We start from the raw sequence: 16,332 nt of genomic DNA, 5'->3' as shown, positions 1-16,332 counted from the left end.
CAGCTTCCAGGTCCCAGATGACGTCATGTGTGACAAAACACGTTGGGTGGAGCTGGGAAGTTGTGACGTCACCGTGCATGCACGCTTTACCAGGAATTCTGGGAATTTGGTGTGAAATGCTTTATACAGTGCCAATGTAAGTTTTAACCTCTTTTTAATTAAGTTTATACTCAAGAAAGGTGCCATACTGCTAATGGAGAGAAAACCTGGGCTATGAAAAGACATTACAGAGTTTTATGATTCACTAATTGCTCATTAAGCACTGCACTGGTTTATATGTATACTGCTAGTATATGGTGTATTCCATATTTTGTGCTAGCAGCTTATTTATGCACTACACCATACTATATTATACAGTACTCTAATATACTATACTCTATTTGTTAAAGAGGTAGTAAACTGCTGGCTTTTCTTTTTTAAACCTGCAAGGCAATGCCATAATCTGATAGTATGCAATCCATACTTGCACATTATGTGACACTTACTAGAGAACAAAGCCCTCCAACGGCGCGCTGTCACCTCTGAAGGCGCTTCTATCTTCACTCTGCCTTCCTTCGGGGTTAGCGGACTCCAGCTGTATGAGTGGCCAGAGCTGCAATGACATCACTCCCGTGGAACCTGCCGTATATGGCACAGGACTCTGAAGGAATGGCACAGGTGGCTGTTCCTTCAGAGCGCATGCGCTGGTGACGTCACCTTCTGGATCTACAGTAAATATCTTCTAAATGGCGCACATTTGATAGATATTTACAGTACCTATAGGTAAGCCCTATTATAGGCTTACCTATAGGTAAAATTAATGCATGGGAGTTTACTACTACATTAAAGAGGAAGTAAACCCTGATGGGTGTTACTTCCTCTTTGTTGCCCTGCAAAGGTAAAGCATAATAGGCTACTATGCATCGCATAGTAGCCCATTATGTGACACTTACCTGCAGGAGAAGCCCGCAATGTTCCCGTCTTCCTTCGCTAGTAGCGAGCGTCCATTCTTCACCCCTCTTCCTTCTTGGGCTGCAAACTCCGGCTCTGTGCCTGGCCAGAGTCATGTGACGTAGTGTGACGTCACGTGATGTCGCGTGACATCACTCCCGCCTTTAACGGCATGACCCAAGCTAGAAACGGCACATCGTGCTCTTTCTAACTCCGGCACATGCGCAAAGGCGATTTGCAAACCGTGCAGGTCTGGGAGATATTTCAAGCACCTACAGGTAAGCCTTAATCTAGGCTTACCTGTAGGTTAAAGTGGTTGTAAAGGGTTTTTAACCAATTTAAGTCTTAATTATTGACAACATACATCAACAGTATACATTTTCAGAAATTTATTATTAGCAAGCCATCCTTCAGCTCCGGTCAGTGGCTTTGCCTTGGCTAAGATGATGTCATCAGTCTGCTGCAGACAAGAGGAACATTTCATCAGTCTCTCCTCCCTCCCCCAGTGATCAAACTGCAACACTGTAAATTTGTAGCAAGTCAGGGCTTAGGGAGAGGAGTTCTAGGACCAGGCAACACACCGGCTACATTGTCACATTCAGGGACCTTCAGAAGAGGGCGGTACCAACAACAATAGGGGCATAGTGAGCCGGGCAGCCAGTTACATATGAGGAAGGCAAGAATGAAAGTAGAAAATACAGAAAGGAGCACCAGACCCAAACTGGATGAAAGAATTCAAGAGCATTTTAAACTGTTGGCAAAAAGTCGTATAAAAACATCCAACGCATTTTGGGGGGGCAGCACCACTCCCCCTTCATCGGATCTCAATACAGGAAAGAAATTTGATGAACTGAGATAAAACAGTGACAAATCTATATTAGAATCCAGACTGAACTTTCTTCATGGAGGAACAATTTCATAGCAGTTGCTGCTCGGCCCTGATGAAGAGGGAATGATGTTGCCCCTGAAACGTGTTGGATGTTTTTATACTACTTTTTTTTACCAAAAATAAAAATACCTTGGAGTCTTTCATCCAAATTTGATCTATGTTTCTATGGTTTGAGCTACTGTTTGGTGTACATCAAGGGAAGCCTTGCTGTGTGGAAGCTGCCTTACCATAGCTATTGGGCTTTTTTGAAGTTTTTCTTTATATTACTACACAGGCAAGACTATACTCTGTGAATATGTTGCTCTGGAGCAGTCTTTTTCCACCTGGGTGCCATTTTCCCACGGGGTGTCATCTGGGATTTTTATAGGTGTTGTGGAAAAATGCCTAAGAATTGCCACTAGTTACCAATGTATGTGTTTTTGTTTTTGTCTGTTTTGTTTTGCTTTTGGTTGCTTGTTCACTGTCTAAATTCCAATAAACAGATTTGCAAAAAAAAAAAAAAAAAAGAATTGCCACTAGTTGCCCTCAACAAAGCCAGTGGGTGGATCAAGCCTGATTTTTTTGGTTACGCAAAAGTACGTGTTTTTGTTGTGCAGCATTACAACCTTGCGGGCCAGCCACCAGCGTCCTAACAACCTAAGACATCAATGGTTGCTAAGGAACATTTGGCACAGTGGCGGCTGGTGCTCAATATTTTGGTGGGGGTGACAAACATACCTGCCCCCCCCCTTACTCACACATACCAGCATCACCCCCCTCCCCCCATAAACAGGCTGACCTTGGTACTCACACTGCTTCCCGCTCTCCGCACCGGCTTCGCTCATCCTCCTATCTGCAATCAGGGTCCGCTCCATCTTCCCTCCCGGGTATCTCTCATTACAGACCCACTCCTTGGAGCTATTAGCTCTGCTAGGAGGATGGTACCCAGTGTCCTGAATCTGACCAGGGTTCTAATCAGTGGCAGCCGGTAGAATTTTTTTGGGGGGGGGCAAACAGTATGCAACCCCCCCGGTGGCACTTACCCCATCGCCGACGACTTCCCCTGCTCGGCGGTGGTGCCTCCCCTCCCTCCCTCCCGTTCTCCTGCTCTCCACCGGTCATCACAGCGACAGTGGCAACGGCTTCCATTCCCTCCCTCCTCCTTGGCAGCCAATCAGGAGTCTTTTCTTTTTGGCCAATTGCAAAAACGGGTCTCACACCCGCTTATGATTGGCCGGATGGAGGATTAGTGTTTCAACGGCGAATGTTGTAAATACCAGGGGAAAAAAAACAGGAGTGTTGTAGCACAACTGGATGGGGTTGGAGCGCATTCTCTGTGACCCGCGCCCGACCTATTTTGAACCCTATAAGCCTATTATCAGGTGCTTAAAAAAAACGAAAACCCGGCCGCTGTAAAGGGGCTGGACATATGAATAGGGGGTGGCCGTGGCAGCCGTGGATACAGCAGATCCACTGCATATAGGGGGTGTCCTGGAGAGAGGGGGCGCCCCTAATGGACGAGCCGCCATTGGTTTCTAATCCCTCTCTACTCAATCCAAAACAAAAACAACAAAAAAAAAAAAACTTTGCCTTTAATTATACTTTAAAGCCTCTTTGCAAGTCCGCAGTGATCTCCTTAATAGTTAAATTATAAATGGATGAATATACAGTAGCTTTAACAAGAGTAGCTGGTCTCAAGCTGGATTTGAATGACAATGAAATTTGATTGCTTATTTAAATAAAAGGGAACTTAGCAACCTAACTGTCATTTACATCTATTTAATCGAAAGTTGTGGCTTTAAAAATGTTGAAAATGATTTTTGAAAATACAATAAAATGATTTAGTTGAAAGTTGTGTGAGTGACATTTTAGCGGTTGGGTTTACATCTGTCTTAAATATTGTAATCTCTCACTTTATACATTTGTTTGCCACTTTTTATTCCATTGTTGCCCTGGAAGAGTCGGGTATTGAAGGGAACCTCTACTTTGAGACTTTTAATAAAAAGCTGATGTAGCCGCTCAGCGTAGTGGGCACTACCCACATCCCTCCATCGATAAGTAGTATCTATTTCCCATGGGGGGGGGGGGGGGGCTTTTAACCACTTGTTGACCAGGCTTTTTCTGCCACTTTTTATTTACGAGTTTAAATCAGTATTTTTTCCTAGAAAATTACTTATAACTCCCAAACATTATACTTTTTTTTTTTTTTGCAGAAATCCTACAGAAAAAAATGCTGATCATTGCAATGTTTTATGTCACGCAGTATTTGCGCTCTTGCGGTTTTGCAAACACAATGTTTTTGGAAAGAATGCACTTACAAAATTGAATACTTACCCAATTTCTTTGTATAATGCGAAAGCGTTTGGTTGATCGATCAAACCACCCACCCCGTCGCTCCTGTTGATCGGTGAACAAACCCTTCCCCCCACCCTCTGTCGCTCGCCCATCCACCCACCAGCCCCGTACTTACCTCATCCAGGTTGCGGGCGGCTTCCCCCTGCTTCCTGATTGGCCCGGGAGGGAGAATCAGAAGGATGATAGTGAATATTCATTCGCTGTTGTTATACAACTGGGTTAGCCCACCCTTTTTGAAGCCAATTGGAGCCTCGGGCTCTAATCGTATGCTTCAAAAAAAAGAAAAACCACATTGAAATCCATGTGGCGTGTAAATTAGGGGCCAGACACATAGATTAGTAAGGTGGTCCCCCTGCACCCCTAATGGAGTGGCTTCCCTCTGCTTCCTGATTGGCCCGGGAGGGAGAATCAGAAGGATGATAGTGAATATTCTTCTTATTATTATAATAAGCCAATTAGAGCCTCGGGGGGCTCTAATCATGTGCTTCAAAAAAATAAAAACCGCATTGAAATCCATGCGGCATGTAAATTAGGGGCCCGGGGCGCATAGATTAGTAAGGTGGCCCCCCTGCAGTGGCTGCCACTGCTTCTGCCATGTGGTATCTTAGACTTAGGCCACCCATAGATTAAGCAAATGTATTTCCTGCAACCACGGGTTGCAAGAAATAAATATGCTTGATTCCCCCATCAACACAGACAGTGTCAACAGGGAAATGCCTCCCATGGAGCCATTGTGGGGGGGAGGTGGGGGGGGGTGGAGGAAACCGCCCCTGCCGGGAGAACACTGTGATTATTAACAGCTGCTAGCAATAATCGCATGTAAAATCAGACAGGCTGGTTGTACCTGATTGATCAACTTGGGTACATTGAATCTGCCCATGCATGGTTCAAATCTCGGCCGGTTCCTGCTGAATGTCTATGGTCGGCTTTCTGCCATAGCAGCCGGTCTGTTTTATATTTTGAAAGTTTGTAAATAAAATGTTTTGTATCTTTTTACTGTATACATTGTTTGCACTGCCTTTAGAAATAGATACTTATTTTGATATTCATGTAGGGGTCATTTGTATTTTTTTACTATATATTTATATATACAGTATGTTGTTTGCACTGCCTTTAAAAGTCCCATGGGAAATATATACTTCTTTTGATATTCATGTAGGGATAATTTTGTATCTTTTTACTATATATATATATATATATATATATTAAAAAGATATATATATATATATATATATATATATATATTATATTATTTGCATTGCTTTTGAAAGTCCCGAAGTCCCATGGGAAATAGATACTTCTTTTGATATTTATGTAGGGGTAATTTTGTATCTTTTTACTATATATTTATCTCTTGATATTCATGTAGGGATAATTTTGTATCTTTTTACTATATATATATATATATATATATATATATACTAAAAAGATATATATATATATATATATATATATATATATATATATATATATATATATATATATATATATAGTATATTGTTTGCATTGCTTTTGAAAGTCCTGAAGTCCCATGGGAAATAAATACTTCTTTTGATATTTATGTAGGGGTAATTTTGTATCTTTTTACTATATATTTATCTATACATAGTATATTGTTTGCATTGCCTTTGAAAGTAAATGTATACTTCTTTTGATATTTATGTAGGGGTAATTTTGTATATTTTTACTATATATTTATATATACAGCATATATTCAAGTAGGGCTCATTTGTATTTTTTTACTATATATTTATATATACAGTATATTGTTTGCACTGCCTTTAAAAGTCCCATGGGAAATAGATACTTCTTTTGATATTCATGTAGGAATAATTTTGTATCTTTTTACTATATATATATATATATATATATATATATATATAGTATATTGTTTGCATTGCCTTTGAAAGTCCCGAAGTCCCATGGGAAATAGATATTTCTTTTGATATTCATGTAGGAATAATTTTGTATCTTTTTACTATATATTTATCTATACAGCATATTGTTTCCCATGGGAAATAGATACTTCTTTTGATATTTGGAGACTTTTAAACAATGTTTCAAGAGCTACAAAGACTTTTCTTAATTACTCCTTGCAGTCACCTCTGCGATGGCGGCTCTCTGATTAACTGAATCCCTATTTATGATAATCCTCCAAAGTATACACAGCATACCTCATAAAAAGAAAAACAATAATTCGCAATAGAGATTTTAATTATTTAGTGAACAATTGCTTTCTTAATCGAGCGCCCAGCAAATAGACACTAGAAATGGCCTTCATTTTGGATGCCATTTTCATTTACTGATAATGTACTTTGATAGAGAGGAGATTTTTTTTTTATTTATTTTTTTTAAATTTTTTTTTAGAAAAATGGTATTGAAACAAACCCCCGGCATAAAAAATAAAAAAAAAGGCATTAATGGTTTATTAGCCATTAAAATAAATTGAGCTACAATTGCATTATTTTAATTGAGCTTCTATTGCGTTATTTTTTAATCTCCGTTAAATTGCCATTTTGACACCTCGACCTCCCAGATGAGCACTTGTAAAAAAAAAAAAAATTAAAAAAAAAGCACCGCCGAGACGGAGAGCCGCGTCGTAACGTGTGCGACATTTTGGCAAGGTGTTCGCCCCGCCATGGAACGCTTTGTAATGTTTTTATGTTCCAGCTGTTCCCTTGCTTATTGGATGCCGCCACCTCACCGATTGCAGCGGGCAGAGACGAGCGGCGTTTAGTATGCAAAACGAGGAGACATAATGATTGAGATGCTGTTAGTTACCTCAATAAAACTGCCCGGAGCCAGATGCATTTTGATGACAAACATGATTGGAATCCAGATGACGGAACAACCCAACATCAACCATCCGAGGACCATCGACCACGTTGGGTAGTGATAGCTACCGTAAGTCATCGGCTCCCATTGGTAAAAGCTGAAGCACAAGATAAACTGTGGGGAAAAAAAAAAACATAACAAATGATTTAACCATTTCACCTCTCACACCTGTACATATTTCTGCCATGGGTGTGTTTATTCAGCAATATATTTCTCATTAAAGAGGAGCTGCACCTTTTAAAAAAAATATTAAAAGCCAGCAGCTACAAATATTGCAGCTGCTGACTTTTAATAAATTGACACTTACCTGTCCCAGGGTCCAGCGATGTCGGCGACAGATGACGAGCGATCGCTCTTCTCTCCGCTGCCCCCGCCGCCATCCTCTGTCAGGAAGTGAAGCATTGCAGCTTCACTGCCCGGTTCCCTACTGCGCATGCGCGAGTCGCGCTGCGCGTCTCTACTGGTCCACACTGCGTCCTGGGAACTGTGTGTTTCCCAGAACACAACGGGGGGGGGCGGGGCATCTGCGACGGTCTTGTCCCGGAAGTGGGTGCAGATACCTGGCTTATCCAGGTAACTGCACCCCCCTCCCCCCTGAAAGGTGCAGATTGTGGCACCGGAGGGGGGGGGGAGGGATCAGATGAGCGGAACTTCCACTTCAGGGTGGAGGTCCGCTTTCATTAAGATAATAAAGTAATACAGATACTGCATATTTTTAGGCCAAACAAAACTTTATTTTAGTGGGGCTCCATTCACAGAACCAGATCCCGGGCGCTATTTAGGGGTATTCACAAAAACAGCATGCCATCCTGTAAATGTCAAGTCACTACTGCTTTATGCGGTATTTACTTCATAAAGCAAAAGCGCTACACACGGTCGAAATTTCCGACAGAAAGAGTCCAACGGGAGCTTTTCATCATATATTCCGACCGTGTGTATGCCCCGTCGGACTTTTTACTTCGAAAATTCTGACGGGCCTAAAAACAGAACATGTTCTGTATTTTTCCGACGGAACAAATTCCTATCGCGGAAAACCGCTCGTCTGTGTGCTGCTCCGACGGACCAAAAACGGCGCATGCTCTGAAGCAAGTACGAGACGGAAGCTATTGGCTACTGGCTATTGAACTTCCTTTTTCTAGTCCCATTGTACGTGTTGTACGTCACCGCGTTCTTGGCGGTCGGAATTTGGTGTGATCGTGTGTACTAGGGCTATTTTCATAATCGATTAGTTGGCCGATTATTGTTTCGATTAATCGATTCATCGGTTAATAACCTTAAAAAAAAGCGTGGTGTATAATTTAGTTAATATGTAAAGTTTAAAAAAAAGGCAATTTATTCTTTAATATCTCTATATATCTCTATAAATAACCAACTATATGGATAGGGAGCAAAATATCTAATCCACTCTGAGAATAACAGACAGAAGATGTATACTGTATATATTAGAGGGGATATACTGTATATACCATTAGAGGAGAGATATACTGTATATACCAATAGAGGAGAGATATACTGTATATACTATTAGAGGAGAGATATACTGTATATACTATTAGAGGGGGTATATACTGCATATACTATTAGAGGAGAGATATACTGTATATACTATTAGAGGGGATATACTGTATATACCATTAGAGGAGAGAGATCGTGTATATACCATTAGAGGATATATAGTGTATATACTATTAGAGGAGATATACTGTATATACTATTAGAGGGGGTATATACTGCATATACTATTAGAGGAGAGATATACTGTATATACCATTAGAGGGGATATACTGTATATACCATTAGAGGAGAGAGATAGTGTATATACCATTAGAGGAGAGAGATAGTATATATACCATTAGAGGATATATAGTGTATATACTATTAGAGGAGATATACTGTATATACTATTAGAGGATATATACTATTAGAGGATATATACTATTAGAGGATATATACTGCATATACTATTAGAGGATATATACTGCATATACTATTAGAAGAGAGATATACTATTAAAGGGTCAATCTGGTAAATATCATCAGACTGTAACTTTAACCCCATTTTGTTACTGGCCGATTAATCGATTATGAAAATAGTAATCAATTAATTTCATAATCGATTAGTTGTTTCAGCCCTAGTGTGTACGCAAGACAGCTTCAGCGGAATTCTGTCGGAATTCCTTTGGAAAAACCTTCAGAGTTTATTCCGACAGGAAAATCGGTCGTGTGTACAGTGCATTAGTGAATAACGAAAAAAAATCAGGAGTGAAAGTCTATTCACAAAAAAAAAAAAAAATTGTGTGCAGTAAATAAGTAGTGGTCCCGGCATGCGATATTTAATGTACCGGCAGCCGCCAGCATCCTTAACAACCAGTAAACAACCTGGTTGTTAAGGAGCTGGTGGCCGCTGTGTTCTTAACTACTTAAAGTGATTGTAAAGGCTCATTTATTTTAATTTAAAATAACAAACGTCATACTTACCTCCACAGTGCAGCTCGTTTTGCACAGAGTGGCCCCGATCCTCAACTTCTGGGATCCCTCGGCAGCTCTTGTGGCTCCTTCTCACTTCAGATAACCCCCTAGGAGAAGCGCTCTCCCAGGGGGGTTACCTTGCGGGTGTGCGTGCTCCCGCGTCCAGCATTCGGCGTCCATAGACATGAATGCCAGACTCGGCCCCGCCCCACATCGCCCGCGTCATTGGATTTGTTTGACAGCAGCGGGAGCCAATGGCTGCTTTGCTTCTATCAATCTATCCAATCAAGAGCTGGGACCCTGTGCAGCGAGGAACAACACGTCTACGGCGTGGGAATTACGGGGCTCAGGGAAGTAAAACTGGGGGGGGGCTAGAGGGCCGGTTACTGCCAGAAGTTTTTTCACCATTATGCATAGGATGCATTAAGGTGAAAAAACATGAAGGTTTACAACCCCCTTAGGGACCAGGAATGTTTTTCAAACTTGGTGTTCACAAAGTTAAAATCCTTTTTTTTTTTCTAGGGGGATTACTTAGAACCCCCAAAGATTATATATAGATTTATATAGACATCCTGTATATATTTTTTTTAGACACCCTGTAAAAATGGTGGTCGTTGCAAAACTTTATGTCACACCATATTTCCGCAGCGGTCTTAAGCCTCGTACATATGATTGGATTGTTGGCCAACAGAGCGTCGGACTTTTGTCCGAAGGGCGTGCGCCTGGATTTTGTCTCGTATACTAACAGCACACAATTGTCGGCCAGCAAACACGAACGCAGTGACGTACTATGTGGAATTTCAGCTCTTGAGCACCACCCTTTGGGCACCTTCTGGCTAATGTCATGTTTGGTGACCAATTGATTCCGAGCGTGTTTGTACTTTGGACTTTTGTGTGACGGACTTGTGTACACACGATCGGAAAATCTGACAACAGACCATTGTCTGGCGAAAATGTACTAGCCTGTCATCCAACATTTGTTGGCCGAAAGTTGGACAACAATTGTCTGATGGAGCGTACTAACGGTCAGATTTTAGGCAAACAGTCTGCCATCACACAATTCCCTGCCGAAAATCCGATCGTGTGTACGAGACTTAACGAGCGCAATTTGTTTGGAAAAAATACACTGTTTTTTAATTTAAAAAAATAAGACGACAGTAACGTTAGCCCGATTTTTTTTTTTTAAACTGTGAAAGATAATTGCTGAGTAAATTGATGCCCAACATGTCATGTATCAAAATTCTGGAATTTCCGACAAGTTTTGTGGTCGGTAAATTTGAGAACCTGCTCTCAAACATTTGTTGGCAGAAATTCCGACAACAAATGTTCTATGGAGCATACACACAGATCAGACTTTCCGACAACAAGCTCACATCCAAAAATTTGCTGTCGGAAAATCCTATCGTGTGTACAGGGAATTTGTTTATATAAAAAAAATATTGCTACTGTCGATAAAAATTTCTTCTAAAATGTGTCCTATGTAAAATGACAATAAAATATGATTCTGCTACAAATCATTTTATTTAGCCAAGTTATTTACAAATAAAATAAAATGTATTTTTTTTTGGGGGGGGGGGTATAATTTTTTTCCTAATAAATAAAAAATAAAGCTTAAATAGTAATGGTTAGAAAAATTGAAATAAAGAAAAATTATCAGGAAAATAATAGTTATGAGGAGAATGGGAAGAAGGAGTTAATTATGGATTATTAGGGCAAACTAAGGGTTAATAAGGTGTTAAATAGGAACATATTTTATTTAAAAAATATATATACTTGTCATGTTGCTCTAACAGATATCATATTCAGATCATAAATATGTAAATATGCTGATCAATGAAACAGCGTAGAAACAAAACTAAGCCCTTGTACACACGGTCGGACATTCCGAAAACCAAATCCGTCGGATTTTGTCCGAAACTGTTGCATACACACGGTCGGACAAAGTTGTCGGAAAATCCGATCGTTCAGAACGTGATGATGTAATTTCGTTACGATGGGACTACGTTCAGGCTAGTAGCCAATAGCTTTGGTGTAGGAATTTGATCTGAGCATGCGTGTCACTTTGTCCGATCGGAGTTCTCTACAAACGATCTTACAAAGTCCAATCGGATCGTGTTGTCGGAAAGTTTTATAGCCCAGCTCTAAGCCCACGTACACACGGTCGGAGATTTTGCCAACCAAATCCGTCGGATTTTGTCCGAAACTGTTGCATACACACGGTCGGACTAAGTTGTCGAAAAATCCGATCTTTCAGAACGTGATGACGTTATTTCGTTACGATGGGACTACATTCAGGCTAGTAGCCAATAGCTTTGATGTAGGAATTTGATCTGAGCATGCGTGGCACTTGGTCCGATGAAAATTCTCTACACATGATCGGATTAGGTCCAACCGGCCCAGTTGGTCGGTAAATATTTCCAACATGTTGGAAAATTGGGTCGGACAGAGATTCGGACGGAATCAGTCCGATGCAGACCACACACAGTCGGATTATCTGACGACACGGTCCGATAGGACACATTCCGACAGATTCTCTGACCGCGTGTACAAGGGCTAAAACTTTGTTGGTTGGATATTCCGACGGAAACAGTCCGATGGAGCCCACACACGGTCGGATTATCTGACAACACAGTCCGATCGGACATTTTCTGTCGGAATGTCCGACCGTGTGTACAGGGGCTAACAGTGTTACTTTGTATCTCTCTATTTCCCTTCTGATCAATGTAATAAACAATGTTACTTTGTATCTCTGTATCTTCTGTTTGATCAATGTTTATAATCAATGTTACTTTGTATCTCTCTATCTTCCATCTGAACAATGTTTATAAACAATTATTTATGGGCTGGCCCTTGGTGTCATCACATACATTGCAAGACTGCTGGCCCTGCATGGTACATGATGACATCAACCAGAAATTAGTCTGAGGGGACCAGTCGTATGGAGCCTACCAGAGCAAAGGAAAGGGTAAGTAAAACTCGGGTACGCTAGTACTCTAGGTTCTCAACCCCTTGACCGTGGCCCACTGCTATTCTCTAGGGGTCGCCGCTAAAAAAAGAAAAAAAAAAAAAAAATATATATATATATATATATATATATATATAGATAGATAGATAGAGATATATACATATATATATATATATATATATATATATATATATGATGATTGGGTGTTCTAAGTAATTTTCTAGCAAAAGTACAGATTTTAACTTGTAAGCAACAAATGTCAAAAATAGGCTTAGGTATGAAATGGTTAACTTGAATAGATTTTTCTCTCTTCCTGTGGTGTCTATGGGACAGTAAGTGATGGGAAATCTCTGCAATGGGACGCAGATGGCAAAAAAAAAAAAAAAAAAAACTGACAGGGGTTATAACCAAAAAAAAAAAAATGTAAGACATTGCCCATGGAGATTTTTAGGTACCATAGTTTGTCACATGACCTGTTAGGTAGTTATTTACTCAGCGTAACATTCTCTTTCACATTATACAAAAAATTGGGCCAACTTTACTGTTTAGTTTTTTTATTAATTCATGAAAGTGTCTTTTTTTTCCCCAAAAATTGCGCTTAAAAGACCGCTGCGAAAACACCATGTGACATAAAATATTGTAACGATCGCCATTTTATTCTCTAGGGTCTCTGCTAAAATATATGGATTTTAACTTGTGAACAATAAATGTCAGAAAAAGGCATGAAAGGGTTAACCTGAATAGATTTTTCTCACTTCCTGTGGTGTCTATGGGACAGGAAGTGACGGGAAATCACCGCAATGGGACACAGATGTCAACAAAAATAAATAAATAAAGCTGACGGGGGTTATAACCCTTCCTTACTCTATCCAAAATGATAAAAAAAAAAAAAAAAAAAAGTTTTGGATTTAGTTCTTTAACCCTTGCTGTGGAGGGGTAGCCTCGCTTTACAAGAGCAGTTTTGAATTTCTCCTGTCGTTCAGCTTTAGACGCCGAAGACATTTTGTATGATATTTTTTTTCCATGACATTTAAGGAGCTTTGAGTGCATTTTGCTGTTTTTGCTACTGACAAATAGCGGGTGATTGCTGTAACATTTTGTGTGCCTACAAGTGATGTAATTGCTCAGATATTGCTTGTTTTCCGCAAAATCCATCCAGCCGAATGGATGTTGCTGAAGTTTTCTCCGACTCTATTTATAAGAAAATAAAAAAGTAAGTTCCATAAAGGGAAAAAAAAAATAAAAAAATACAAAAAACAGCAAAACGCCTGTGATTGATCAAGGTGGGCCCGGCAGGCTTACCGTCACCCGAAGCCCATCATGCCCATCACTCAAGGGAAGAGCGTGTGATCTCCCTTTATCTCAGTGTTATTCATTAAATCCATGTGATGTACCGCAGCATTAGTAATGTTTTCTTGCTGTAGCGTAGCACAGGCAACAAAAAAAAATAAAAAAATTCATTCTTTATGCAATAAACAGACCCATAACTGTAGACAGTCTGTGCAAAGTAAAACAGATCATTATCTGCTGACACAGTGGATTTGTGCCACCAATTTGGATATATTATTCATTAGCTAGCTGCCTATATGCTATATAATTAATTCTGCTTTTATAATTTATGCCTATAGGCTATGGATGTACTTTGCTGCCACCTAATGTCCAAAAGTGTGTACTACATGTAGAAAAGTTCAGGGACCCGCCTTGGCCACTGGTGTGTGTTCAGACGCAAATAATAGACGATTACAATGCACTGCACTTTTTAACTACCTTCCGACCAGGCTTTTTCTGGCACTTTTTTTGTTTACAAGTTTAAATATATGACTTTAAATTAAATACTTTAAGACCCCTTTCACACCAGAGCGTTTTGCAGGCGCTATAGCGTTAGAAATAGCGCCTGCAATCCGCCATAAAGAAGCTGCACCATTGTATGTAGTGTGAAAGCCCCGAGGGCTTTCACACTGGAGCGGTGCGCTGGCAGGACGTCAGGAAAAAAGTCCTGCCAGCAGCTTCTTTGGAGCGGTGAAGGAGCGGTGTGTTTACCGCTGCTCCCCATTGAAATCAATGGGGCAGCGCTGTAATACCGCTGACAAAATGCCGCTATTGGGGTGTATTGCCGGCAGTTTTAACCCTTTCTCGGCCGCTAGCGTGGGGGTAAAAGCGCCCCACTAGTGGCCCGAAATGCGCTGCAAATCCGGCGGTAAAACGCCGCTAAGAATAGCGGTGTTTTACCGCCCACACTATGGGCGGTGTGGTGTGAAAGGGGTCTTAATTTAAGATTTAAGAATTAAAGACTTTCCATACCGGGCTTATTCTGGCACTCCTCTCCTACATGTAAAAAAAAATCATAATTTTTTTTGCTAGAAAATTACTCAGAACCCCCAATCATTATATAATTTTTTTTTTTTTTTTTAGCAGACCCCCTAAGGCAGGGATATGCAATTAGCGGACTTCCAGCTGTTGCAGAACTACAAGTCTCATGAGGCATAGCAAGACTCTGACAGCCACAAGCACGATACAGAGAGGCAGAGACATGATGGGACTTGTAGTTTTGCAACAGCTGTAGGTCCGCTAATTGCATATCCCCCGCCCTAGGGAATAAAATGGCGGTCGTTGCAACTTTTTACGTCGCACTGTATTTGCGTCACAATTTTTCAAACATGTTTCGTGAATTAAGAAATAACAAAACAGTAAAGTTAGCCCCATTTTTGTTGTATGATGTGAAAGATGATGTTACACCGAGTAAATAGATACCCAGCATGTCACGCTTTAAAATTGCGCACACACTCATGGAATGGCGCCAAACTTCAGTACTTAAAAATCTCCATAGGCAACGGTTTATTTTTTTTTTTTACAGGTTATCAGTTTAGAGTTACAGAGGAGGTCCAGTGCTAGAATTATTGCTCTCACTCTAATGCACACGGTGATACCTCACATGTGTGGTTTAAATGGCATTTACATATGTGTGCAAGACTTACGTGTGTGTTCATTTCTGTGCGGGCGCACACGGGACGGGGGGGTGCTTTATAAAAAATTGTATTGTTTATTTTACTTTTTTTTTTTTTACACTTTCTCTTTAATAGAAATGTTCTAATCACTTTTATTCCTATTACAAGGAATGTAATCATCCCGTCGGCGGGACTTACGTGTGTGTTCATTTCTGTGCGGGCGCACACGGGACGGGGGGGGGGGGTGCTTTAAAAAAAATGGTATTGTTTATTTTACTTTTTTTTTTATTTTTACACTTTCTCTTTAATAGAAATGTTCTGATCACTTTTATTCCTATTACAAGGAATGTAATCATCCTTTGTAATAGGAATAGTGCATGACAGGTCCTCTTTATGGAGAGATATGGAGTCTATGAGACCCCATATCTCTCTTCCAGGCTGGAAAGCATCAGATCAAAAAAAAATTAACGATCCCATGCTTTCCAGTCACGATCGTGGCTTTGTTTACAAACGTGGCCTGGACGTGACGTCATAACGTTGCGCCTGAGCCTCCAACGATGACTGGTGACCATCTGGTCACCGGAAATCTCTATGCTCGTCATCCGGTGGCGGATTGTTTCTCCAGGTCCCCAATGGCACGGGGGAGCCCAGAGAAGCACCGGAGGGCGGCAGGAGTGGGGTGCCCCCTCCCGACACCTGTAAGAATGATCACTCGTGTGGGGTGTTTAGCTCCCATGCCCCAAGCGCACTAGGGCTCCCCTGTCCTGGCTTATAACTGGGCTCTAACTCACCCATGATACCACTACAGGAGGGCTCTACCTAAAAGGGGCCTAGCACCTGATGACACTGTCTGCTGTAACAAGACACTATTCCGGCACAGAGCCACCTAGTGGCAGACTAGCTAGCTGCTCCTGCCTAGATGTAGGCTCCTAAATCCAATCGATGTCCTGAAGCTGTTTTAAAGCG

At 40.8% G+C, this 16,332-nt stretch overlaps 1 protein-coding gene across 1 annotated transcript in view; it reads right to left on the bottom strand.

Annotated features, from left to right (window-relative positions):
- SLC6A5 (solute carrier family 6 member 5) overlaps positions 1–16,332 on the bottom strand; it is a 127,869-nt gene that overhangs the window by 12,085 nt on the left and 99,452 nt on the right. The window contains exon 14 of the mRNA XM_077453610.1: positions 6,935–7,102. Within this exon, the coding sequence (XP_077309736.1) occupies positions 6,935–7,102 (168 nt within the window). The remainder of the gene's footprint in view (positions 1–6,934; positions 7,103–16,332) is intronic.

This window comes from Lithobates pipiens, unplaced genomic scaffold (genome assembly GCF_037356315.1).
Source record: "Lithobates pipiens isolate NorthernLeopardFrog02 unplaced genomic scaffold, aLitPip1_a1.2 Scaffold_24, whole genome shotgun sequence".
Classification (NCBI taxonomy): domain Eukaryota; kingdom Metazoa; phylum Chordata; class Amphibia; order Anura; family Ranidae; genus Lithobates; species Lithobates pipiens.
This window is presented reverse-complemented; position numbering and strand designations above follow the sequence as displayed.